This window comes from Acanthochromis polyacanthus, chromosome 17, assembly GCF_021347895.1.
Source record: "Acanthochromis polyacanthus isolate Apoly-LR-REF ecotype Palm Island chromosome 17, KAUST_Apoly_ChrSc, whole genome shotgun sequence".
Lineage (NCBI taxonomy): Eukaryota > Metazoa > Chordata > Actinopteri > Pomacentridae > Acanthochromis > Acanthochromis polyacanthus.
Genome location: NC_067129.1, coordinates 20,978,148 through 21,006,014, shown reverse-complemented (window position 1 = coordinate 21,006,014; position 27,867 = coordinate 20,978,148). Strand labels below are relative to the sequence as shown.

Below are 27,867 nucleotides of genomic sequence, written 5' to 3'. Positions count from 1 at the left end.
AGGATAATCACTAATAATGAGAGGATGCTGAGAGAAGACATGGCACTTTTCACAGCTTACAGTTTCCAAAACCAGACAAAGTGTTTCCCTAAGAGGACACCAGGAGCATGCTTGTTGTCTTCTTCAGCATTCTTCATGATGGTACACTAGAATAAATCCTCCAGGGTCGGACTGTCGAGGCATAGCATCCTACTACCGTAACAGGAGAACATTCTGCACAAATGACCTGAACTGTGGCATGATGGCATATGCTTACTCCAGTGCACTTTGTGCCCACTCACAGCACAGCGATTACACACAGGTTTTTTGGCCACAACAATACAGTCCTTGCTCCCCACCCACCTTACTCACTGGATATGGCTTTCTGTGACATCTTTCTCGTCCCCAAAATGAAATTCAATTTTGAGGGTTTTCTCAATTCGGCAGTCAGTGTAGAAGGTGCTTTACACGTTCACCTAACAGGAGTACCAGGGAGTGCTACAAGCATTTCTAAAAGTCTGTGAGCACCATACTATGGTGGCCAAATTTAAATCTAGTGCTGTTTTTCATTTTTAAAGGCTTTTAACTTTTTGATTAACCTTTGTACATGCTATCCATCAACAGTGCCCAAGTACAATAGGAAGTTCCTGTTTGGTGGCCATCTACTGTGCTCAGAACACCTCAGAAACAGTCATTGACATGGTCCTACAGCCCAGTCTGTAATCTGGTGCAATATCCTGTCAAAAAGACAAAGTCACAACCTTTCAGGAACATCCACAGGGGCCCCGTGTGTTTTCCTGTGTTAAATATGAGAGGCGATGCGACCATCTGTGTAGTAGTCTGACATGGACCTATTGTAGTGTGAAGAGAATTGCTCCACATGTCTGCTGTCTATTTTCAAATTCCACATTGCTCATGCTGAAACTATGAATTGGCCTGTAGTACACTGTACTCACGATTCCTTTATGGTTTGTGAATGTCCAAGTCTTTCATCCTCCACGTTTCCAGCTTAAAAATAGCTCTCCAGAGGTGTAAAACACATTTATACAACAGATTTTTGGGGGGAATATTTCTCCTTTATTGGACAGTTTAAACTGAAGAGGAATGCAGGAAATGTTGAGTGAAAGAAAGGATATGTCAAGAAACAAATGTCCCTGTCTGGAATCAAACCAGGGACACTGCAGTTGGATGGAAACTCCATTTTACTACCATTGATACTTCAGTTTAACTGTTCAAACCAAGGGCCATTAGCTTAAAATCATAAGCTTGAGAAAGAAAATACTAATGTATACCGTACTCATATTAGCCTGACGTCCTGACAGCTCTCATGAAAATTCTGGGACTTGAAAACCCAGAACCAGAAAATGCTGAGAACTCTCATCCCAGCTCTCAAGGATCTCTGTAAAGTAATTATATTTCATTCCCTAAACAAAATGAATACAGAAAAAATCTATCAAAATTCCTTCATCACGAATGTAGAGTGACAATCACTCAAAGGCAGTGGCTGAAACAAAAGGTTTATTTTTCCTGACTTTAAAATTCTGTTTTTTTTTCTTTCAGCTTTTCCGGGAGGTACGAATAATGAAAGGCTTAAATCACCCTAACATAGGTAAGGAACGTACATATCTACAAACACTACTGTGCTTATGTTTGCGTGTCTGAATGGGCATCCATGCGTGTGTATGTGTGTGATTGCCTGCATGTGTCTAACCAGACGGAACTATAATGCTTTGAATAAGCTTTAGAGCTTTGACTGAACGGCATCTCAGTCTTCATATAGAGGTCATGAGGTTGGATTTTCTAAAGCTGAAAGTCACATGAATCAAAACCCCCCCATAGCATTAGTGGTGGACTCGTCTGTATTAACACAACCAGGCAGACGGCTATGCTATTATTTGTAATGTGAGCAGGATTTGTTTATATCTGTTTGATTATAATCTGATTCTGTTTTGAACTACAGTGCAGCTGTTCGAGGTGATTGAGACGGATAAGACCCTTTACCTAATCATGGAGTACGCTAGTGGAGGTGGGTACATCTGCTGTCCAGGAAATTCTATGATGAGGTGCAAATGTACACAACATCCATAGGGTTATGGAATTTTTCACTGCAATACCCTGAGTGGCAGTGTTGCCAACTTAGCGACTTTCTCGCTAAATTTAGCGACTTTTCAAAGCTCCTAGCGACTTTTCAAAGCTCCTAGTGACTTTTTTTGGTCAAAAGCGACTAGCGACAAATCTAGCGACTTTTTCTGCCGTTTTGGAGACTCTGATAGGAAAGCTCGGCTCATTCTGCAGTTACTGTTTTCAACAAGCAGCAGGTGCTGCTGTGAGCTTCTCCCCCTCCCAGAGCACAGGCTGTCAGTCCAGTAACCCCACAGCAGTTTCAGTGAGCGGAGGGGGAGACCCACATTACTCCGCGGCCAGACGACAGATGAATCGCGCATGCGCAGTCACTACAGATCCCATCCAGACTTATGGAGCCATATAAACGAAAATGTTTCTTCACTGTCATGCTAAAATAAACCACAGCATTTAGCCTGTAGTACAAAAACATATTTTGGGTGTTTCATATTCACTTTTTGGTCTCTTTCACAACGTTATTCCTCTCTCCTACAACGTTGATTACAATTACATGCAAACTGGGAAATATGCAAATTAGGCGATGATGTCATTTAGCGACTTCTAGCGACTTTTAGGACAGCCAACAGCGACTTTCCTTACTGAGGAGTTGGCAACAGTGCTGAGTGGGCACCAGAAAGAACTGGCAAGAAGATTGTGGGCTGACACTTTTTAATGCATCCATTAGCAAGTATCTGAGATTTAAAATTGCACAAAAAAAGTTTGTTTTAAGGGGATAATCTTTCCTCCATATCTGAAGAACAGCTGAAAGGATAGTTTGACATTTTACCAAGAATTGAAGAAGAACTCTTGTATGTAAAATTGGTTAGTTTAGCATAACAAACTGGAAGCAAAGGGAAACAATTATCCTGGCTCTGTCAAGTTTTTGTCTTTACATTTTATTATTAGAACATTATATATACTACACATGTACAAAAAACTGGTTATTCCAGGATATAACAAGTGCCGTGTAGCTAGGTTTTATTGCCACTGAACACAATCCAGCTAGCTCTCTTTTATGCATAGCTTAGCTAGCTAGCTGTCTGCTAGTCTGGTTCCTCCATTTGGGTGTTCAGGAAACTCTGTATCTTTGGGGTAAAATTGCAAAAACCCTGGCTTGTTTGAGGATATATTCTTTCCTCCATAAAGGAATATTTTAACATTTTAGGTTTGGCAGAGAAGACTGATACTACTCTCACCTCTGTATGCAAAATTTAAAGCCAGAGACAGCTCACAGTTAGCTTAACTCAGAATAACAAAATGGAAGCAAAGGTAAACGGCTAGCATGACTTTGTTCAAAGATTTCTCTCTTTTAATTTTTAAAAATAGAGAATTATGTACACTACAGTACATTATTATTATTTCAACAATGTAACCAGTTGGTAGGCCGGTAAGTTTTGTTACTTCAGGGCTGAGCCAAGCTTGCTCCATTTTATTGCTAAGGTTAGCTAACAATCTGCTGAGCTAGTTCTTAATTTTTGATGTTCAGGTTAAATTGTAAAAAGCAAACAAACACAGCAACAACAATAAAAAGAAAAATGATTTGTTTATGGGAGTATTCTTTCCTCCTTATGTAAAATACAAAAAAGAGGATTGACTGTATTCAAAATAAAAAAAATGAGAACCAGCAGGAGGTTAGCTTAGCAGAACAAGACAGCCTATAAGACCAGCCTTATATTTACAGTATATATATATAAATGATTATGTTACAGGTGTGTTCCTTTGTTTCTTCTGCAGTTGGGGAATTTAATAAAAACTTTACTAATGACTACCATTTAGGAGTGATTTAATCATGTATAGTGTTAGAAGTCAGGCTGTACTCATCTCAGATTGGTGTCAGTTGATTTGGATTTGACTGTTTAATACAAACTCATAAAGTCAAAAATGATTCCTTTTTTATACATACTATCTGAAAATAAGAAAATCCTTTCACGAGTTTCAGTGGTTATTTTGACCACACTACCGTAGTCAAATGCAACAACATTTTTAGAGCATTTAAAAAAATTTAAAAAAAAAGGTAGATATGACAAAATTTTTACAGCCGACATAAGATGTTGGGATACCATTTGGTCTTATGAAGGAAAATTAGTCTGCAGCACACATGTATTTCTGTTTAAGGGATGCTCTTAAAGCCTAATTTTTTAAAACAAGTGAATCTTTAAAAAAAGGAAAAATATGTAAAGGCAGCATATATTTATTAAAATCTATCCATTCTTTTTAATGTAGGGTAATAAGTATTTGTTGTTCCAACTCAAGACTTTTCTCCAACAGAATGCATTGCTTTGAAAAAATCAAGTGTGACTATATTGGAAATAATGTTGGGAAAATCAAGAGTAGGATCACAGACCAGAAATCACAAATTTCACATGTCCACCATTTGTATCACGTACCTACAATGCATCTGTGATGAATAGAGTTAATGAGGTTGCCGATGCTGCTTGTGGAACATTGTCCCACTCTGTCTGAAGGGTTGTGCGAAATTTGTGGACATTTTTGGGGAATTTATCATGTTGCCAGATATATCCATCCAGAAATGTCTGAAATGATTTCTTAAAAGACAAATGGTGGAGTTGTGGACAGTTGGGTACCTGGCTATGGTTGGTTTGGCATTTTTGAGCTTGTTAACCTAAAATTAAATTCTTGCATAGAGTTTGCTTTTATTTTTTTATGGATTGTCCTTCAAACACTCAAAGTGCTACTGTCCTTTAAGGTCAAGGTCAAAAGGTCAAAAGGTTCTTTATTGTCATATGATTCCACATTTGCACATGAAACAATACGAAATTGGACCCTGGTCCCAGTTTCAGCCATCAAAACAATATAAAAACATTTTCATAAAGACAATATAAGTATAAAGAGACACACTAATATATACAGTATTTACAAACCTGCAACATAAATATATGTGCAGTGAACCAACAGTTTGTGCAATATTTAGTAGGTAAATAAATAAAGAGCCTAGTGCAGTAGTGCAGTGTGTGTATGAATGTGTGTGCTTGTTTGCGTGTGAGCATGTATGTGTGCATGTGTGTATGCATGTGTGTATGCTTGTGTGTGTCTGGGGGGATGTGTGCATGCATGTATATTTGCAGGGAGAGGTGGTGATGATATGAAAACTGAGTCTACAGCGACCTGTTCAACAGCCTGACAGCTTCAGGGAAGAAGCTGTTTCTCAGTCTTGTGGTTGTGGTCCGGATGCTGCGCAACCTTCTCCCTGAAGGGGGAAGGTTGAAGTGTTTGTGTGCAGGGTGGGTGAGGTCCTTCAGGATGGAGGTGGCCCTCCTCCTGCATCTGTTTGTGTAAATGTCAGTGGTGGTGGGTAGACTGCCTCCTACAGTCCTCTGAGCCGCTTTCACCACACTCTGCAGAGCCTTCCTTTCTGCGGCCGTGCAGCTGCCATGCAACACAGTGATGCCAGTGCTGAGGATGCTCTCCACCGCCCCTCAGTAGAAGCTCTTCAGGACTGGGCCTCCCAGACCGGCACACCGCACCTTCCTGAGGAAGTAGAGGCGCTGGTGGGCCTTCTTAATCAGCTGGGAGGTGTTGTGGCTCCAGGTGAGGTCCTCAGACAGGTGTACTCCCAGGTATCTGTAGGTGGAGACCACCTCCACGTCAGCGCCGTCGATGTGCAGGGGACTGGGGGGACGTCTGGCTCTGCAGAAATCCACCACCATCTCCTTGGTCTTCTTAACGTTGATGCAGAGGTGGTTGTCTCTGCACCAGCCAACCAGCAATTCGACCTCCTCTCTGTAGTGGGACTCATCGTTGTTTGTGATGCATCCCACCACTGCTGTGTCGTCCGTGAACTTCACTATATGGCAGCTCGGATGTTTTGCAACACCACTGAAGAGATGGCATCATCAGTGGAGCAGTTTTTCTTGTAGGCGTACTGGTGGGGGTCCAAAGTGGCGTCGATGGAACTTTTGATGTGGGCCATCACTAGCCTCTCAAAGCACTTCATGACTATCGGTGTGAGGGCTACAGGCCGATAGTCATTCAAGCCCGTCACTTTGGAAGACTTGGGGACCGGTATGATAGTGGCAGCCTTCAGACAAGCGGGAATGGATGCTACCTGAAGTGAGGTCTTGAAGATGTCTGTTAGTACCTCAGAGAGTTGATGTGCACAGTCCCTCAGTACTCGTCCTGAGATGTTGTCAGGGCCTGCAGCTTTGTGGGGATTGATCCTTTAGGAGTGTCCTTGTCACATCTCCTTGGGTCACAATAAGGGGCGTGTCATCTGGAGAGGAGGTGAGTCTGGAGCAGGGGGGTGTGTTGGGATCGTCAAAGCGGGCGTAGAATTTATTGAGTCTGTCTGGGAGGGTTGGATCCATGGGGCATTGTGCATCTCTGAGGTCATAGTCAGTGATGCACCTTATGCCTTTCCACATTCTTCTGGGGTCACTGGATGAGAAGTGACCCTGGATTCTCTGCCCATATGTGGCCTTGGCCTTCTTGATGCCAGCTACTAGAGCTCTCCTTGCTGCTCTCAGTGCTGTTTCCTCACCTGCCCTGAATGCAGCATCCCTGGCCTTCATAAGGGCTCTCACCTCTGCATTCAGCCATGGCTTGTCATTGCGGTAGGTGGATATAGTCCTGGTGGTCTTGATGTCATCAGCACACTTGGAGATGAAGCCTAGGACTGAGTTGGTGTACTCCTCCAGGTCCACCTCACCTCCATATATTGCTGCCTCCTTGAAGACCTGCCAGTCTGTGCACTCGAAACAGTCCTGGAGAACACAAGCAGCATTGCTGGGCCACACAGTGACTGCCCTGTCCTAGAGTTATTTGAGAAATTAGAAGCTAGTTATAGCTAGCCATCCAAAGTAGTTCAAATCAATCCACTAGACTTTAAGAAAGTTCTTTGAAGACGTTTCACCTCTCATCCAAGAGCCTTCTTCAGTTCTGGTGGTGGTTGGTGTTGCCTCAGCTTTTAAACCTCTGTGAGGTGTGTCCAGGGCTATTATTCCAATGACCAATACCAACATTCATCTGACTACTCAACGATGGTCGTTGTGAGGATCAGTGGGGGTCGTTGAAATGCACAGATGTCACTGAGCCCTCATGTGCTTTAGTAGATTAGTAGTTTAGTAGAACATGTGATGTCCAGTCATGATGAAATATTGATGGAGCATTTTTTCTCCCAATGTGAAAGAGAAAATCTTTAAATTAAAGATGATTGTGAAGCCTTACCAACAGGCATCCTGCTGTCAAGAACCCCAACATATATTACAGAGCAGCACCTATCCAGTAATGTTGCTGCTGTTTTAATATTGAATACAGTTTCAGGAGAATTGCCTGCATATTGCTCTGGTTTCTTTAATGTTGTTTTTTCCTTTCTGCTTCCATTAGTCTCATTTATGTTTCTATTTGTGTCAGTTTCTTGTCACCAATCCCTTTTTTCTGTGTTCTTGCCCAGACCATATCATTTGCTTACTGTGACCTTGGAGAAAGTCACAGGCACAGTTTCAAATGTGACTTTCCTTCAGGAACATATTGCGTGTAGTCTGAAAAAAACACCATAAGGAAATATTCAGAGGTTGTAACTGTTCCCAAATGCCTTCAAGACCAAAATGCAGTGTCTGTCTACAAAGTTCATAACATAGCAGATGCCCAAACGTAATTGTTTGGGGGAAAAAAAGTAGCATCTAAGCATTTGCACAGAAATATTTTAAGTGGTTAAAAAGAGACTGGACATTCTGTCTTTTAGTCATTTCTTTAACAGCATACTTTTATGATATGTTACTTTAATTTTGTGAAATATGCATATTTTCTTTCTTGCTGGTAAATTTACAAGGACTTCACCACTCTTTTGGTTAGCCCAGTTTCACATAAACACAGAGCTCTTATAGCAGCTAGCCTGGCTTTAGTCAAGCTAACAAAGTTTTACCACAGATGATGTTATATCCAATTGTTTAATTGAAAGGAAGCTGTGCAACTTCATCTTCTCTTGACCTAACGGGGCTTATTCAGGGTATTTGCAGGTCTTAAAATGTCATAAACCTATGCACTCAGTTCTCCAAGGAAGGCTTTCTTCGTTATAATGAAGTCCAAGGCTTTTTTGTAAGTGGTTGTGGGCTGTAAGATTGCATCAGTTATGACATATATGAGGTATACAATGGAGAGCTTTAGAGGTTTTCATTAGGAAAGAGCTAGCTGCTCTACCCTGTGTCCAGTCTTCATACTGGTAAGCTTTCCGCAGCATCATTTTGAGTAGACAGAATGAGAGTAGCATTGATCTTTTCATCTAACTCTTGTTAAGGAAGTGCTTTTTGCAAAATGTCAAACTATTCCTTTAAGTCTGTGTGCATTCTGTGTTTCGTGTAATTACAACAGATTTCCCATTAAGGGCAATAAAATTGATGTTGGCACCCTGAAAGCACTTGCACCTTATCAAATATTAATAACTGAATTGATGTGATTCAAATTGATTATGCGTATCAGCAATATTTAATCAACTAATAGTATGATGCCTCTGGCTGCATTACCTGACTGATGTGCTCACTCACAGGTGAAGTGTTTGACTACCTCGTGTCTCATGGGAGAATGAAGGAGGTTGAAGCCAGAGCCAAATTTCGACAGGTTTGAATGCTTTACCTTTGATGCCCACATTGCACCTATCCTCCCATTTCCTTGTCAATGCTTCAGGTTTGTCTGTCCTCATGTTCACAGATTGTTTCCGCTGTCCACTACTGCCACACGAAGAACATTGTCCACAGAGATTTGAAGGTGAGAAAGCTGAGAGGATGTTTTGGGCACCTTCCAGCAGTGGGGGATTAAGGCTAGTCCAAGACTAGCAAATTTCTTTCTGTAACAGATTACACTGAACTGAAAGTTATAATCTGGGACTAGTCTTAATCTGTGTCCGTGAAAATGGTCCTTTGGCATTTTAATCGCGCTGATGAGTGAAGAGGCTGTTTTTTTGACAATCTGGAAGGGTAGGAGTGAGTCTGAGCCTAAACACACAGTGACATATATACAGTATGACTCATGTCCAGTATCTGTGTTGTTGGACAACACGCAAGCACAACACCCCCCTCCCCATCTGTCTCTCGTTTGCGCTCTCTTTTCTTCACACAGCTCACGTTTCTGTGTCCTCCTATTTTCTCATTCCTCTTTCTGCTCCCTCATCCCACAATTTTTCTCTGCCGCCCCCCTTCTCTTCCCAATGTATTGTCTCTCCCATTCCTGCTCTCCCTCCCTCTCTCCCACTGTCAATTTCTGCCTCTTCCTCTGCATCAATGTATATCTGATTCAGGCGGAGAATCTTCTGTTGGATGCTGACGCCAACATCAAGATCGCCGACTTCGGCTTCAGCAACGAGTTCACGCTGGGCAACAAGCTGGACACGTTCTGTGGCTCGCCGCCCTACGCTGCGCCTGAGCTTTTCCAGGGAAAGAAGTATGATGGGCCTGAGGTGGATGTGTGGAGTCTGGGAGTCATCCTGTACACACTGGTCAGCGGCTCGCTGCCCTTTGATGGGCAGAACCTGAAGGCAAGTGGATGACAGCAGGGCCTTACAGTCTGTATGGGGACACTCAGACAGGATTTTCCCTCCAGGGGTTACAGTAATGAATTTTTATATATTTAAATGCATATTTTCCAACAAGCATGTGATTTAGGAAGAAAGGCTTTATGACAGGCGGCATGTTAGATGAATCAAAATACATCCATTAGCGTCCCAAGAAAAGTAGTGTCCAACCCTGGCAAACATTGATCTTCATCTACTGTGGCCACAGCTTGAGAAAAGGAAACAGGTACCAGGACTTCCAAAAGGTGATGAATAGTCTGAAAGTCTTTAGTTTGTCCAGAATCAGAAATACTTTAGTTGGAAACCCGTTGGAAAAGCCTCATCTTTCCATTAATCCTGGACCGCAAGGCAGTGGAGCAGCGTGCGTTTTGTGTAGTATCCACAACTGTAGGAAGGTGATTTTTTTTGTATAACAAACTTGTTTATATTGAATTAAGGCTTATGACTGATGTCAGGGAGGGTTCATCCATCTTTATATACAGCCAGTGGTTTGGAACAGGACTCAGCTGCATGTTCAAGACAATCGAGGTAGCACTAGCAGAAGGCTTTACTGCCTTAAAATATATTTAGTGATCAGCAACTGTAATGGCATTATTAAATTTAGTATCAGTAATTGCTACATTACAGACAAATGTTTACAGTAATTTGTTACTTTGTAATGTGTTACCCCAATACTACAATGACCACAGTATGTGACTAAGATGAGTGATTACTGTGTGATTGAGCATGGTGTTGCAGGCGTCAATCTATGAGAAATTAGAGCGACTGTGTGCAACATGTGACATTAGAACTATGAAATGCATCAGTCATCACCAACAAATATTGAAAACAACCATATTTTTGTGACATCTATGAGTGATTATAGACGTTCTTTACAACTGGAATGACAAAAACTGCAATGTATTAGTTATTATTCTGTCAAGGAGCACGGCAGAGTTATGTGACGATTGACGTACGTTTTTCCGTCCGTTAGCAACTTTACTCAAAAACAGACAAATGGATTTGGATGTAATTTTCAGGGAAGGTCAGAAATGACACAAGGACCAAGGGATTCGATTTTCGCAGTGATGTGGCTTATAGTCTGGATCCATGGATTGTTAAAGATTTCTGTATCATTGCAAGATAGCGGCACAACATCACTGTGACTATGACAACAAGTGAACGCTACGTCAGCTGCCTGCTGGCGATCACATGATTGTGATTCTACTATAGATCAACCGCTGCAGCCTTGCCAGGACTTATCCAACAGAAATGACCGAACAATTGATTAAATTGTGGGGGTGTTTCTGAGTCCCCTTCAGCTCCCGCCACCCGCTACATATTTAGGTCATCTGATTTGGTATCTGTACACACCTGTGCTTAGCGCAGGGTGATTTTTTTTATTTTTATGAAACATTTCATCAGTTGGAAATGATACAGCTGAGCAGCCTTGGCGGAGGACTGATCTCTCTGAGCCCTTCTTGTTGTTAATACTATGCTCTGGAAAGATTACAAGCAATATGGTTTTAATACTTGGTTTTCATTGCCTTTTATAAAATTTGGGTCTCTGACAATACAAGCTGCCTAACAATGTTTGAAAAACGACCCATGCATTTAAAGATTGAAATGTCACCTTAGATTATGTGATGAGTTCAGGTTTCAGTAACAGTGGGTGATAGAATTTCTGCAAGGCCCAGCTGGCCCAGGAGGCAGATACAAAAGTCTGTGCATAAAGTCTGAGTCAAATCCAGGGATGGAGAGATATATTGGAGGACTGGCTTTATGATTGTAATCATGTACAATTATTTTTTGTCAACGTTACTCTCTCCTGCATTTTTATTATTCACTAAAATACTTTTCTTTTTTAAAGTATTTTTTGGCCTTTTGCCTTTATGATAGTGCCTAGTGGAGAGAGAGGAACATGGGGAGAAGAGTGGGGGAAAGACTTGCCGTAAATGGCCATCGGTCGGACTCAAACCCATGACTGCCGTGCCGGGGACTATAGCCCCTGTTTATGGGGCGCCCACTCAACCTGTTGAGCTACAGGGACACCCATGTTAAAGTACTTTTCTAATACAGCCTATTATATGATAGATTTTTATGTCCTATGCTGACTTTTGAGAGTAGAAAAATTGTGATATTGATAAATTGGCTGATATTGTTTGCATAAATATGTAACCTTTTACATAAATTCATAACAACCTAAAAAGCCTACTAGCACAAAATTGGTGTAAATCAGAACCCTAGAAGTTAAATATGGTGAACGTGTTACCAATCTTCTTAGGAAACATTTGCCGATCACACATATGTAGCAACATTAGCATTCATTTAGTTTGTGTTCTGTGCCACCATGTTCATTGGTTAGCTGCTAACTTTTTTCTGTTTCCATTTTTTGCTGGACAGTTGGTGACCCACCGGATTACCAAAGCTTCTTTTCTGAAAATAACTGCATTTTTTTGTAGAAAAGTAACTTTGATGGGAGTTAAGAGAATTAATTAAAAATGATAAAGTTGCCGGCCACAAAACCGAAAAACTGAGCTGAAAAATGCTATAAAGGTGAGGGGAACTGCACAGTAGCTTAGTTCTCTTTGTGTTCGTGACAACAAACAGCCCTTTCATATTACATAGTCATTTAATGAAAAATAGTTTATTATCGCTTTAAAGGGTTACACCAGGCTCATTTAAACACACCATTGGCATTTGTGTACAATAATATTTTGTTATTTGCTAACATACACTCGTACATATATACCTACCTTTAGCTTAGCCAATTTGTAAATCAGGCTTCCAAACAAAGCTAATGAGGACATTTTGTAAGTCATAAATACAATATGCTGGAATGAAAAACAACAATTCTTGATTGTACAGAGCAAGCGCAAGTTATTTGCTGAGTTGTAAACTGTTGCATTCTAAATTATTTTCCAGCGATTTAACACATAACAGACACCAGAGAATACCTACATTTCTTTCTGCTGTATTATTTTATCTGTTGCAGTTTGTGATTTTAGGTGTATCACACTCAGTATTGATGTAAGGTTGATAATTACCCCACCAAGGAACACGGCAGAGTTTTGTGATGATCAGCGTTGGTTTGTCTGTCTGTCTGTCAGCAACATTACTCAAAACATTTTCAGGGAAGCTCAGAAATGACACAGGGACCAAAAGTGATTAGATTTTGGCAGGGATGTAGATTATAGTCTCGATCCATGGATTTGTTAAGGATTTCTGTATCATTGCAAGATAGCGGCACAACATCACTGTGACTATGACAGCAAGTTAACACTACATCAGCTTTGTGTTGATGATCACAAGATTGTGATCGTACTCCAAATCGACCGTTGCGGACCGCAAATTTTTTCAAGATTTCATCCGTCAGAAATCTTTCAGTGACTGAGCAGTCTTGGCGGAGTACTGCACTCTCTGAGTGCTTTTCTTGTTTTTTAATTTATCATAATGATAAATGAATGCAATCAAAAAGAGATGCAGGACAGCTGAGTTTAAATTAACATATGTTTGAGTCTGCATCAGCTAGTTTTAGTGATCAAAAAATAGCTCACTGTGTATGGTTGTGGAACAGCATGCAGTTACAGTATGTATTGTATGTGTCTCCTGATGAAAAACATGGGACTTGAGGGATCCCATATGTCCTCATGCATACTGACAGGAGAGAAGAGGACACGATTGGTGTGGCTTCACCTTTTGTTCATGCAGGTTTGTCTCAGTAGATATCACCCACATTGAAAAATAGTAGCATTAAGGCATCATCCTCAGTCTTCTCTTTGTTTGTGCTCTGTAAGGTTTTTGCACCCTGTAGTGAGACCTGCTGCTAAAAAACAACTAAAAATAGTATTTTTAACCAAAATCCAGCAGATGGCAATGAATGGCCCCCTAGAGCTCTACCAGAGGGTTGAGACAAATGTGTATTTAACCCCACTCATTTTTAAATGCACCTCAACATACTGCTTGCAGTGAAGGATGTCGGAGATTTGTATTTTTATGAAACAGATTATTACACCAGTATGGATTCATCAGTGAACTCCAGATCAGTGTGAAATCTGCTCATGTGTACTAGATTTGTGGTCCTGCACATTAATAAACTATCACTGTTGATGCATGTCAGAGTTCTTTTTGATATGTTTTTAAAATACATTTTTTGTAACCAATTCCTCACTTGAGCGTTGGCTTACCTTTTATCTGTACCATGTGATCGATGCACCCAACAGGAGCTGAGGGAGCGTGTGCTAAGGGGAAAGTACCGTGTGCCCTTCTACATGTCCACAGACTGTGAGGGGATCCTTCGCCGATTTCTGGTGCTCAATCCCGCCAAACGCTGCACCCTTGAGGTAAGCAACACATAACACAGAAAATGTAGCCAAGGCAGAACTTATCTCCTGTGAAACTAAAACTTTGAGGCTTTCCTGTGTTCCTGTTTCTGCAGCAAGTCATGAAGGACAAATGGATAAATTCAGGGTATGAGGGAGAGGATCTGAAGCCCCATATAGAACCTGTTGAGGACTACAGTGATCCAGCTCGCATAGGTGAGATCACTGCTACACCAGCTGCTGGCAGAACTGAGTCTGGTCAATGTAGTCGGGATACAAGATGTCATGCACTGCTGTCTGTTCCCTTAAGTTTCATCGTTGGTTGTTTGTGTTTCTCAGAGGTAATGGTTGGGATGGGCTTCACTCCAGAGGAAATCAAAGACTCTCTGCTCAATCAGAAATACAATGAAGTCACCGCCACCTACCTACTACTGGGCCGCAAAGGCGATGTGAGTTCTGTTGATCTGCTGTGTATTTATTTTACATTTAGGCATATTCACAGACTATCTTACCAGAGCAATTTATAGTGAGTGACATACCAGACTGGCCTTTTCCTTGGTTATTATTTGTACATGTAAAAAAAAAATACAAAAGTAGAGTTGGGTTCACCCTTAGAGCCTGACCATCACACTTTGCATCCATCCATTGCAGTTCTATCTCTTTCTCTCAGGTGAATTGCTATGGAAAAATTTGTTGTTGTTTTTTTTTTTAATTTTTTATTAAATGAGAGGCTCAGGTCTGCACAAGAAGGGAGTGGTGATCCTACACTAAGGATGAGCCAAAAGAAAGCAGTTAATGGGGAGTCCTTGTTTTGGACCCCAGTGGCCAACATTTGCCTGGTCTGCCACCTGTACAAGCAGTCTACTGTATGAGAACAGTTCAATGAAAATAATGACCGTTGTTTATGTTTGGCACTAAGCAGATATTTTTTATAATCTCTATAGTATCCCATCATCATGGTTTTGATATCGCTAGATTAAGTTTGATAAAATGCTTTCTAAACTGTTTGACTTAAGTAATTTTATTAAATCATTTTTCTAACTTGAACTTTAACATGTCTTTGCAAAACCAATGGCAGGCTGGATCGTCTACAGCTATGGGAACCTCTTGCACATTCTCTTCTGCTCTATCAGCGTTTATAGTGCATGCACTTCCGTTCAAAAGACTGGGGACAAACAGGCAATTTCATGTTTTCCATGAAAACTCACACCTTTATTCATAAGATAGCATAATTGCAAAAGGGTTTTCTAATCATCTATTAGCCTTTCAACACCATTAGCTAACACAATGTAGCATTAGAACACAGGAGTGATGGTTGCTGGAAATGTTCCTCTGTATACCTATGTAGATATTCCATTAAAAATCAGCGGTTTCCAGCTAGTATAGTCATTTACCACATTAGCAATGTCTACACTGTATTAATAATTAATTTAATGTTATCTTCGTTGAAAAAAATCCTTTCCTTTCAAAAATAAGGACATTTCTAAGTGACCCCATTTTTTTTGAATGGCAGTGTAGATAGTAGATATCGTGAAAGTACTTGGCTAGGATAAATGGGTTTAGTCAGGAGGTTTAGGTGCCTGAGAGGAAACACTTAAGACAGCACAATAGCTACATTCATCAAATGCATCAGTTGGTTATTTTAGTAATATTTTGGAAACAAAGCTTGGCAGGATAAAAATAGCATGTCTGGTTGAAGAATCAATAAACAAAGAGTTGGTACCAACTTATCGCAGTTTTCAGTGCTAAATGCTATGTTCATATCTCTATCTGAAAGTATTGAGGATTGATACCCAACTCCATTTCTGTTTCTAAGACTAAGAGCAATACCATCTTCATCTCCACCCTTTCATCCCTCTCTAAATGATACCTGATTTTTCAAACACACTACTGGCTCAACACTTTGTAACACTTTTCTGTCCAAAACCACCTGGACAATATAGGAAGGCAGTGAGGCCCGCACTGCTAGTAGCTTGTCCCTGGCGAGGGTACGACCCAGCCCCATCACCAACGGGACCAACAAGCACTCCTCAGCCACTGGCTCCTCCTCATCCTCCACTTCCTCCTCGCATAGCAAGACCCAGCGCAGTGCCTCCACCTACCACAGGCAGCGGCGACACAGCGACTTCTGTGAGTCTCTTCTCTAACTTAGGTCTTAGTCCTACATCTATGATACCTGGAACCACTGACCACCCCACTGTTGGACCCCCGCTGATTGTCGTTATATACATGTTAGTTTGTTTGTTTCTCAGGAATGCAGACACTAAATAGTACTTCTGTCAGAATTTTCATTTCTAATTAATACATAGAGTCAATTTTTAAAGCAAAAGTGCCACAAATGGTCTTTTATCGGCTTAGCAAATGTAAAAATATACCTTTGATAGTTTCAACAGTTTCATTAGTTGCTGTGGATTTCAGGCATTGCTCAGATGTCAACTTGCTTTCAAGAAATAGAGATTTTTCACTGATTTTAAACATTTGACACACTGTACAATCAATTGATTAGTAATAAAATACAGTACAGACAATAATTGCCAGGCAGAATAATGGAAGTACTTGTTATTTCTGGCCTCATGGTTCTTCTCTAATGGAATACTACATTTGCAGTTATTCACACTATATGCTTATAGGGCCCCTGAAAGTCACGTTATCAGAAAGTGCTGGGATTAGTTGTGTGTATAAGCTCTGCTTTCCATAATCCACTGTATCTACAGAATATTCCTTATATGAGTCCTTGTGTGTCTGTGCTCTGCTGTCCTCCACAACAAAGGCGGGCCTTCCATGCCCGTCATGCACCCCAAGCGGAGCCCGACCAGCACAGGCGACCGGGAGCTGCGTGAGGGACGAATGCCCTCACGTAAGGCCAGCTGTAGTGTTATGGGGAGCCACAGCCTCCCCCCCTCCAGCCCAATGGTCAGCAGTGCCAATAACCCTAACAAATCTGAGATCCCAGACCGCCGCAAAGACATGACTGCCACCACGGTAAGTAACGCATCATTGTCTTCTCAAGCAGGGAAAGGTAGCTCTCCACACTTCCAGGGCCTCTCAGCAGAGGAGAACTAACTGGATACTGCATAATAATACTTTTTGCAGTGTTTTCAGCGTTGCCTCTAATAAAATTTTCCACTAATGTCATACAGCTTCTTTGAAGCAGTATGATGGTAGCCTGACTAGTTAAACTGAAACACGCAGGGATCGTATTCAATGTAATTAGTGAAACTCACTGTGCAATCTTATGAAAGTCAAGGATAAATACTCAAAAACTAATTTTGAAAAACATCTGAATAACTTCAGATAAACAATTATCATAAATTATGAAAGTGTTTTATTTTATTAAAGATTACACAAATTCAGCTGATTGTACAAATTCAATTTCCCCATCTGTGGGTCAGACGATGAAGAAGCTGAGGTGCCAATGAAATCACAATGTGAGGGATAACCTCATTAAACAGTATTCATTTTTGACACCTTGGTCACAATTTGTGCAATACTTCTGTCATTGAAATAGGGAATGCTCTTTTAAGATGCATTTTTATATTAATTTTTTGCACAAAAGTTGCATTTATAATGTTGGATATATATTAAAACAACTGTCAGTAGCCAAAACAGCAGAACCTTTCTTGATGCTGATCAGTGACAATATGAGCAAAAAGACAGACATGCATGCACAATGATCTGACAGACTATTTTCTGAAAGTTTCAAACCCACTCCTGCACATGGTTTAACATTTGGAGGTGTGTATGTCTTTGATGAATGCAATTTGACATTCAGTTTATAGCATTCTCCCTCTTTAATGTAAACAATTTTGGGGTATAATGACGATTGATACTAAACACTACCTTCCATTATGACACTGAAAATAGATGTCATTCAATAGATGTTGATAATTTTTCTGGAATTTATTAAAAGCGGAAAGTGTGATTGGTTGTGAAGTCACAGACACTCCTTATTTAGGATCTCTGTGTGACAACCATTTCCCTGAAGGAGGTCGAGCACAAACACATCACAGATAAATGTATTTTTGCAAGTTTTGCAAGTGTGCAGGAGTCTGTTTGAAGCTTTTACAAATGCTCGTCCCTCTCCTACGCACCTGTCTCATGAAACAATGTGCAAAAACTTCCTTTTATCTTACTTCAGAGATTCTTAACATTGATCTGTTCCTCCTTACTTTATATACCTTACTGCAAGTTTTTTTTTAATAATGCACCTCTGGCTTGTGTTTTCCTACTTTATAACCTGCAGTTCTGGTTCCTCTGTTTATTTCCTCTTGATCGTTAATTGAACTGCTTATTTGTTGTCAACTTCACTGGACTTCTTTTTTCTTATTTTGTCAAACAAATATTGCTTTATTACTATGATCAATGGTGGTACTTGGCAGAATATGGTCCTGTTTGTGTGCAATTTAAAATATACATTTAGGTATGAGTTGTTACATTTCGTAAAAACAAAACAAAACAGGGTAACATTGAAAATGAAGCACAGTAGGCTATGACTTTAAAGATAATCTTGTGCACTTGCAGTGCAAATCCAAACACTGATCTTTCTAAAGTAAACACAGATTTAGATGCACATCACAGTTTTGCATTGCACCCCTGGTGGTTCCACTATTATCACTTCCTTAACATGACTATTTAAGAGTGTTTTCTTTGCTATAATCTGCTTTTGAAATGATTCCTCTCTCTGTAGAATAACATCCCTGGGAGTGCCATGACACGCCGGAATACGTACGTGTGCACCGACCGCTCAGGTGCTGACAGACACTCTCTACTGCAGAACGGCAAAGACAACAGGTACTACACTGTCGAAGAATTTCACCACTCATATTTGCCAGGACAAATGTCTCGTAAATAGAAAGCACATACCAGCTATTTAATAAGGCCATATCAGCGCGATCATATAGACCTGTGGAAACAAAAACAACAAGATACAAACAAAAATACAGTAAATATGCTTCACAGAATGCTTGAATATAGGTCAGTCTAATATTATAATTTACTATTGTGGAAAATCAATAAGTATTTACACCAGTCCTGCTTTATAGAAGGCCTTTTTAATGTAATGATGAATACTAATTTGGTTTAAACAAAACAAATGAAAAATGGGAATTCTAAACAAAGCATATACATAGTGTAAGACAAGAACCCCTGTTTATTCCCCTGCAGCTCCCTGGGCCACCGCATGCCTACAGCGTCTCCCTCCACGCTCAGCATCTCTGGCGCTGGAGCTGCTTCCTCCTCTTCCTCTTCGGACCGGTGCCGCTTGACCCGAGGCTCCACAATCCGCAGCACCTTTCATGGGGGTCAGCTGAGGGATCGTGGCCCCCCGGTGTACTCCGCCCCACCCACATCACCCACCCTGTCCCACCATGACGCCAGCCCGCTGCCCCATGCTCGCACTAGGGCGACCTCCAACCTCTTCACCAAGCTGACCTCGAAACTCACTCGCAGGTAAAAGTGCACCACGTGTCACATAAGGAACAAGGCTGAAAACCAAAAGCACGCCAGTTTCTGTGGCTGTAGAGTTCTTGGCTAGATCAGAAGGAACCAAACAGAGACTGAAAACTGCTCCTATTGAAATGTTTTGCTGTTTTAAACCTCTACTTGCTCTCGAAGCTCTCCAATAACTGATAATAAACAATGTAATACAGTACAGTGGTTCCTCATCTATCACGAGGGTTAGGTTCCAGAAACTCCCGCGATAGTCGAAAATCCGCGAAGCAGTGAGCTTATATATATTTTATTATTTGGATATATTTTAAGGTTTTTTAAACCCTCCCCACGCTCTTGTAAACCTTCCCCACAGTTATTAACCTTTCCCACACGCTTGAACACTTTCTATGCTCTTAAACATACTAAGCTTTCTACACTCTTAAACCTACGTAATTTTAACAATGCATAAAATTCTATATGGGTCCTCCCATGTATAGAATGCATTCAACATCTACACACGGGAGACGGAGGAGACTTTCAATATGTTTTAATTATTTTTTTTTTATTTTTTTTTTAGATTGTTTTCAATGTTTTTGGTTAGCAAGTGCTTTTATCACAAAAATAATTAAAATAATAAATACCCTTATACCGCAAAAAATCTAGCGAATATAACAAAACATCGGCTGTATAAAATTACATATATACAATTTAAAATCCATGATATAGTGAGACTGCGAAAAGTGAACTGTGATATGCCTATAGTAAAATGGTTTCAATATATGATTTGAGATGAGAGGATTGCTACCGTTCCCATAAATGTGTGTTAAACATGAATGACCCAGGAGTCGGTTATGTTAGCTTAGCATGAAGATTGTCCTGGCTCTGTCCAAAATTTAAAAATACACTTTAAAAACACTTTTAAGTTTTATCCATGATGAGCACATTAGTTGCCTCATTTTGAAATCTGCACAGAAACCAACCTGAAAAATCAACAAGGCCACCAGAGGTCACCAGATAGATAGTACAATACTAAATCTGTTACCTTTGCTTTGTCACAAAACAAATATACTATTTTTAGTTTGTGATTTGTTTAACTGACCTTTTTGAGCTTCTGTTAGGAGTATTCTTTGTATTTTGACAGAGTCAGGCTAATTTATCCATGTCTTTATGCTAAGCTAGCTAACTATTTCCTGTCTAGCAATGTATGTCATTTGTCAGACAAGTAATCAAGTTTCTGAAATTTAATGGTTTGTAGTTAATACTTAAGCTTTATATTGCACTACTTAGTTGACATTAATGAGGTAATTAACAATGTATTTGCACATGTTACACATTTCTAGGAGGCTCTATATCACACTCATGTCTGTGCATTAAATATGTAGCCTCACAACGCTTAGCATAGACTGAAGCAGGGGGAACAGATATCCTGGCATTCTGTAAGGAAAAAATTAGTCTACCAGAATATATGAAGCTGTAGCACTTTTTTAACTTCTATTTGTACAAAATAATCACACAAGATACATAACAATACACACTAATTCTAGTGTGTAATGTATTTTATTGGGTAGCTGATTCCTTCTCCCTGCTGTCTTTGTGCTAAGCTAAGCTAGCGGCCTCTTGGCTTTATGCTGCATTGTCATGTGAAAGAAAAGTAATGGTAGGAAATACAGGAAGGAACTGATTTTGCAAAATTTAGTTTTTCCCTCAAATATATGAGGATATGTAAAATTACAGGAATTTCTATCAGATGATTTATAAAACTCTGCTTCGAAAGACTTTGCATAGAAAAAATACCATTGGGATAGAATATTACAATCACGGATAGGCTATTACACTTGTTCATTGATTTTAGAAAAACACTATGTTTATTGCATTTTTAAATTTGGATAAACAGAGCACTGCTTTCCCTTCCATGCTGTGCTCCATTCTTGTTAATTTACAGATTTTCAAAGCAGGCGTGTGGCCAAATTTTACTTTGAAAAGAGTGAAATAAGGCATTTTGAAATCAGATTTAAGTCGAAGCTGATGGGTTTTATCTAAATGGGCTGTTTTATAGAAGCAGACTTTTATATTAGTGGAGCATTTTAAACGTCAATATCAGCTGTGTTCATGTAACTGTGGAGAGCCAAAATTGTGATCAAGATTAATATTCCATTAATTGTACAGGTCAGTAAATGATGTTGTTTCCTTTTGCAACCAAAATCTTTCTTTACAGCATCTGCTTCCGGTCTTCTTGTGCTGCTGCTGCTTCTCACACATCACTAGAGCTTCCAGCTGTCTCAATTTAATAAACACTAACAAAACATAAAAAGAAAGACACAAATGTTAGCTACATTTCTTCAGTCCCAGCATGCTGCTTACCAGGAGTGCTTGGTAGAAGAAATTAAACTTTGCTTGCTTTTAGTGGCATTATGTTCATTTTATTGCCATATCAGACATATTGGATCTTTCAGGGAAAACATGACTATGCCAGCTGGAATCATGACTTGAATGTTGGCATTGATTTAAGTAGTAAACTGGTAATCACAGTAACTCTTAGATCATGTTAAAATTCTTTCCAAATCTAACATAGAAAAATGAGATCAATCCCCTCATTTTACGCTTAGCAAAAAAGGAAATATCATTGGTCCAAAATTTTGAACTGGTTAAACTACAGATGTCATAACCTAATTGAATATGTAATGCCTGGATTTTAAAGGATTTTTTTCCTCAATACAATAGCTGTTTTTGAAGGGGAGGATGCCTTGATGTCTGCATTTCTCATTTTGGTAACTTGTGTTTTTTACAATTTAGGATTTGCTTTGCTGTTGCAGTTTCAAGTGTAAGAGTCACAAACCAAATACGTGAAATATTTGATATGGAGTCACGTGGCATTGTTGTTGTCGAGTTCTGCATTTCAGCTTGAGCACAGCCTGGGTATGGATCCATGCTTATCAAAACATTTTATTCACCCAGGCTTTTGGCAAGCCCTTCTGTGGCCCTGGATTATCCTCTGCTCCCCTCTCCCTCCCAGTCGTCATAATCACACATGTCTAATCTTATCAAACCTCAGCTTTATCCTTGCCAATCAGCTCCTGCGCTGCGCTCTTTTCCACCACTTACTCTCCTGTGACTCAATTATATTCTGTCTTACCCCACCCCCCTCAACCCTTGCTCTTACCCTGTATTCCCTGTTTTCTCCATCTTTATCTCGTTCTGCTTTCCCCCTGTCATGGCATCAGGGTCAACCTTGACCCGTCCAAGCGCCAGGGCTCAAACAAATCAGTCTCGGGTTGTACTCTTCCACAAGGATCAAAACAGTTAGTAAGTTCCCATGTCTCTCGCTTCTTTCTCGTCTGCCTGTGCTGCCCTATCTGTCTGCCTGGTCTCACTGGAATTTGCTCAAGTCACAAATGCCCTGACTTTTTCTTACTGCTTGTCTGCATGCCTTGTGAATCATCTTCATTCTGTCTAGGTCCCACACACTTGGTTTCAAGCATGGTTGCAATCAAGGAAAATTTGTTTTGAGTCTTGTTTTTAACTTTCAGAATCCGTGTCATTGTCAGTAGAGTGTAGCTACAACAAGTGTTGTAATCCTCTGCCATCCTGTGCATAAACATGCCCTAAGAAATGACTCATGGTTTTATTTTGTGGTAGGGTGAGGGTTGAGGAGGTGGAACTCATTAAATGTTTACTCCATGTGTTGTTGGGAAGAATGAAAAGGAATGTGTAGCACAGAAGTGACTACAAGTTGAAGGACAGCATTCACAGCGCCCTCCATAATTATTGGCACCCCTGGTTAAGATGTATTGAAAACCTTAAAATAAATTCAGTTTTTATTGCAGAAGCATACTCTCACACTGAAAATTGTGGAAAATGTATTATAGGAGAAGATTAGGTGCTGTTTTGTTGGCAAAAGGAGGTTGTACAAAGTATTAACATCAGGGGTGTTAATAATTATGGAACACATGGTTTGATGTAAAAGAATTATTACTTAATGTGGGATTTTTTTCCCCACTGAATAAATGCACTTGAATTAAAGGTTGGATTTTCCTCTTTATTTTTCATTGTGGTCCTATATTATTTAGAAAAAAAAACTGAATGTATTAGAAGCTAAAGAACACATCTTAAACAGGGGTGGCAATAATTATGGAGGGCGCTGTCTATGTGCATGCTTTAAAAGGTATAACTGAGGAAATGGTAAAGTGCATTTTTGTAAGGTGAGGACACACAGTTCTGCACATTACGTGCTTGTTGTTGCTGATGCTTGCTTGGTCTTACTGTATAATATCCACTGCTGAATGCCATCTCATCTGAGAATAGTGGATTGGTTAGAAGACTCACTGTGCCCTGCTGGATTACCCTTTACTCTGCCTGTTTGTTCTACAGGGTCACAAATGAATCTGAGGGAATCAGGAGATTTGCGGTCACAAGGTCAGTACACATGTCCCATCTGCATCCACAGCACTTAGAAAATAGATGAAACTAGTAGCAGCAGGTGTGCTCCAGTGCCTGATTGTTTTTCTGTCCCATCCCCCCCTCTTAGTTGCCATCTACCTGGGTATCAAAAAGCGTCCGAGCCCCGGCCCGTCGGACGTGGCTGGGATCTGAGAGGTGGTGGGCGGCGGGACCCTGCGGAGGTGGTACTGGCTCTGCGGGAGGCGGCACTCGGATGTGGCTGCCAGGTCCATCATGCCGGCCCCTTTCTGCTCTCCTGCACCCATGGCGTGGCAGGGGGCCGCGTGGCTTTCGAGGCTGAGGTGTGCCATCTTTCCACGGGCACCTCGGAGACTTCTAACGGGGTGCGGTACACGCGACTCTGGGGGGCACCGCTAGCTTTTCGGGACATTGCCACCCAAATCTCTAAGGACCTTGAACTTTGAACGGAGGGTGTGTTTTCGCAGGAGTGTGCATTTTTGTGTGAGTGTTTATGTGTGTGCGCGCAAAGGGAATTGAAGACAACAACAACAACAACAACAACAACAAAAAACGCAGAGACGGGACGAGGGGCTGGACCCGAGAGAAGTGACTTTTCCTTCTGTCTCTTTCAAGACTACCCCCCCTTTGCACACACACACATACACACACACACACTGATGCACACACACCTGATCCGTAAAGTCACACAGACTGAAGCCCCCCCCCCCCCCCCCGTCCACCCCATCACCCCACCCAGCTCAGCCGACCTCTTCACTGAGCTGCTGCACCCACTGGACCTGGATCAGATGGAATCTAGTTGAATATTTTTTATTGCTACTCTTTAGCCATAATGACTCTTTATTTTGTTATTTATTGCTCTAATCATCGTTTTTACCCACTGTCACATTCACCACTGCAGAAAAGCATCTCTTGTCTATCCGACATCATTGAACACCCAGTGTTTTCTTTTTTAAAACTGTTCTTTTATATGTCACCTTTACGTACACTGTTCATTTTTCCCCCCTCACTGATTACCTGCTGACTTTTCATCACCTGAGGACAATAACATGCACAAACGTGGAGATGGTGCGACTCAGTGATCAGACAAGCAGCCACAGAGTGTTGCATTGCTTTGATTCGTGTACATACAACAGTGACGCCTGCACTGGATTAAGGTCAGTGGGAGCAGGGTAGATGGGCCTTTGAAACAGCCAATCAGAGGTGGGTATGGAATGCAGGAGGCCAATCCGTGGTGGATACAAATGAGCCACTGAGGTCCTGAACTTCATGTAGAATTCCGGACTCCCAATCACATTAGTTTCTCTGCATGGCAAGAGCAGAAATTTCAAGTGTAGATAATGTTTTTGAGGAAGAAACCCATTGGTCGGCTTTTTATTTGTGTACACAAGACTTGCAGAACGTTTTGGAACTATAATATCATGCTCCATTTTACAACCTTTGCTGTACCAGAATTCAAAATGAATGATTTTCTTCCATAATAGACTATGATTTTTCATGCAGTAGTTTTCATTGAACAATTTGTCTTTGTTGGCTCCGTAGAAGAATGAAATAGACTTGCTGCCCTCTGATTGGCTGGATTCATCGTCAGTGCTCGTCATTGACAGCAAAACCAATCATTTAGGTTTTACAGCCTCCCCCGTTTCATCCTTTTCCCTGCTCCAACAGCGTTGTACTGAAGACACGACAGCAGCAATGACTTATACACGAGAAAGTCATGATAACTCAAAGCTCTCAACTGTTGAAAATTTCCAAGGTGATTAAAGCAAGAGTGCGCTGCAAATGCTGTGCAAACCTTGCCCTTGAAAGCAGTCAGTCACCACAGCACAAAATAACAGTGATACTGTAAGTCTGGTGTATTTTCAGTGCAGTGCAACTCTTCTATTGGTTCTATTCCGTGCCATGCGATCTCACCTCAGTTATCATCAAAGTATGTTGGTGGGAAACGCCAAAAGTGGATCAGCCAAGCAGCAAAACCTCTCAGATTACACACTAACCATTGCACACACAGAGGTAACATACACTCCCAAAGTCCACCCTCTTCTTCTTGTGGCACAGTATATAAACTGCTCTGTCCATTATTGATGACTGTGGGGATCGGGGTGAGTGTTCTGTATCTAGAAAGGCACGATGAAGGCAGTGTGGACGATGTTTTCTTCTTGTCAGTCCAGTTGCCTTTACAGTGAACTACCCCCAGCGCCTTCATACAGTACATATTTAATGTAAAAAAAAACGAAAAAAAAAGACAGAAAAAACTGAGAAAGCTTTCAATTCTCCCTCCCTGTTTTTAGTGAATAACGTACTGTGATATTTACGTAGGCTACAGAGATCATGTTGTTTGGCTGCTGATTTACTGTTAATACTATCTCTCAGTTGTGGCTTTGCTCATGGTGACCTAAACCACCCATCCCATCACATACCCCACCTCCCCATCCCATTCCCACCCATCATGAAACCACCAACTCCCTACATTTAACAGGGAAGCCAACCTTTTTCTGTCGGCCGCCTTCATACGTACCACCAACTTTTTTCTATTGTCACAATGAGCATTTGGCTTTGTTTCTCACTGGGAGACACTCAGCCATCATCCACTCTCTCACATTGTACGACATCTTCTCAGTCCTCGTTGGTGTGTGCTATTTCATGGAGCCCAACAGGGGAGGCTGGTTTTGAGCCTCCCTCCCCTTCAAAGTGAGAAGCAGACACCAAAATGGGCACCAGAAGTCTGTCCTTGTCCTCTCCCTGGACGTTTCTCATTGTGGTGTATATTAGCATTAGGTAATATAGACCTCAATGCACTTTGCTTTGACTTGAATCAGCTCCTTCCAGTGTACCTGTATAGGTAATACCCAGAACTAGCCACTGGAGGGCGCCAATGTCTTAAATGTGAAACACTTCAATTTGTGGATATTTGCACAGGTACTTTATTTATTTTTTAGAATAATATCATTAAAAAACAGGATTTATATCAGTCAGTCAATGGCTGCATATAAAATATATGAATATAGTATATATCTTAGAGCTCAAGGTTTATTTATAGCTAGAGCAAGGGAAGTAATTCTAGATTAAAGCAGTTTCTGTCAGTGACAATGGGGAACAAAACCAACCTGCAATCCTGCATGACTTCAGAGTTTGGGTTTTATGGAAAAAAAAAAAGAAACATGATGCACACCTAGGATTGGAAGCTTTTGTGAAATGCAGACACAGTCAGTTTTGTAGACATAAATTGCTAGATGAAGCGCCAGATTCTTTCCCCATTCACAAAAACAAACAGAAGGGCTCAGGTGATATACAGTGACTTCACTCCACCTTGTTGCTAGAGGATAGGTTCAGTACGCTCAAGAGGGCATCTGAGTTCATAGAAGTCTTTGGATATGCCATAAAATGTACCACTATGTAGATTATGTGAAGAAAAAGGTTCCATTTTAGATCCAGCACAAGGACATTTGGAAATAAATTTTTACAGTTTGGTTTCATTTTAACTTGAATTTATGCCAATCCCTATAACTTCATGACATGTTGAAAGCCCTGGGTTGCATTCAAGCCATAGAAATGTTATGTCACTGTCTCTTGATTGAAAATAGGAATCAGGTTGTTTGCTGAGCATTTAAATGGGAATTTGTGAAGAAAAATGGGCATAAAAGCAAACAACTTTGTGTAAAACAACTCACTCTTAGTTTAAGATGGATGATCATTGTCTTAAGGTGGAATCTACTGTGAAAAATTCTTGAAAAGAATTTTTGTTGAACTGAGTGTTGCGTAAATGCTTGTATACCTGCTCAGAGAGGGTGTGTCACTGGTCTGGGTTAAATGGTGGATGATAACAGTATTAGAACCCCAGGGGGCTCAGTATTTAACATGCACTGTAATTTCAAAACAGATTTTGGAAACAGTCGATGTTATATGCAAAACAAAAAAAAACACTGAAGAATACACATAGTTTGACCTGTATGAGTAATTTTACTCTGTTCTACTGTTTAATTCCTCCCCTCAGAAGCAAAGTGTAAGCTGAGATTGAGTGGTTATGGTATATAAGGAGAGCAAAGAGCTGAAGATGAATAAAATTCACAGATGTTGGCATTTTTTATTCATTTTGTG

The 27,867-nt window shown here is 40.7% G+C and overlaps 1 protein-coding gene across 4 annotated transcripts in view; it reads left to right on the top strand.

The window, feature by feature from the left end:
* The window catches only part of mark4a (MAP/microtubule affinity-regulating kinase 4a), a 40,602-nt gene extending 12,753 nt beyond the window's left edge, over positions 1–27,849 (top strand). The window contains exons 4-18 of one of the 4 annotated variants that reach the window (XM_051937156.1): positions 1,540–1,588; positions 1,940–2,005; positions 8,603–8,673; positions 8,764–8,820; positions 9,350–9,586; positions 13,825–13,944; positions 14,040–14,139; positions 14,263–14,372; positions 15,867–16,053; positions 16,694–16,905; positions 18,611–18,714; positions 19,087–19,371; positions 22,575–22,652; positions 23,722–23,766; positions 23,879–27,849. In XM_051937156.1, coding sequence (XP_051793116.1) covers positions 1,540–1,588; positions 1,940–2,005; positions 8,603–8,673; positions 8,764–8,820; positions 9,350–9,586; positions 13,825–13,944; positions 14,040–14,139; positions 14,263–14,372; positions 15,867–16,053; positions 16,694–16,905; positions 18,611–18,714; positions 19,087–19,371; positions 22,575–22,652; positions 23,722–23,766; positions 23,879–24,215 — 2,058 coding nt within the window. In that variant the 3' untranslated portion in view covers positions 24,216–27,849. Of the gene's footprint in view, positions 1–1,539; positions 1,589–1,939; positions 2,006–8,602; positions 8,674–8,763; positions 8,821–9,349; positions 9,587–13,824; positions 13,945–14,039; positions 14,140–14,262; positions 14,373–15,866; positions 16,054–16,693; positions 16,906–18,610; positions 18,715–19,086; positions 19,372–22,574; positions 22,661–23,721; positions 23,767–23,841 lie in introns of all 4 variants that reach the window. The other 3 variants (XM_051937155.1, XM_022204550.2, XM_051937157.1) reach the window with 3 other exon arrangements.
* Positions 27,850–27,867: the final 18 nt, after the last annotated feature.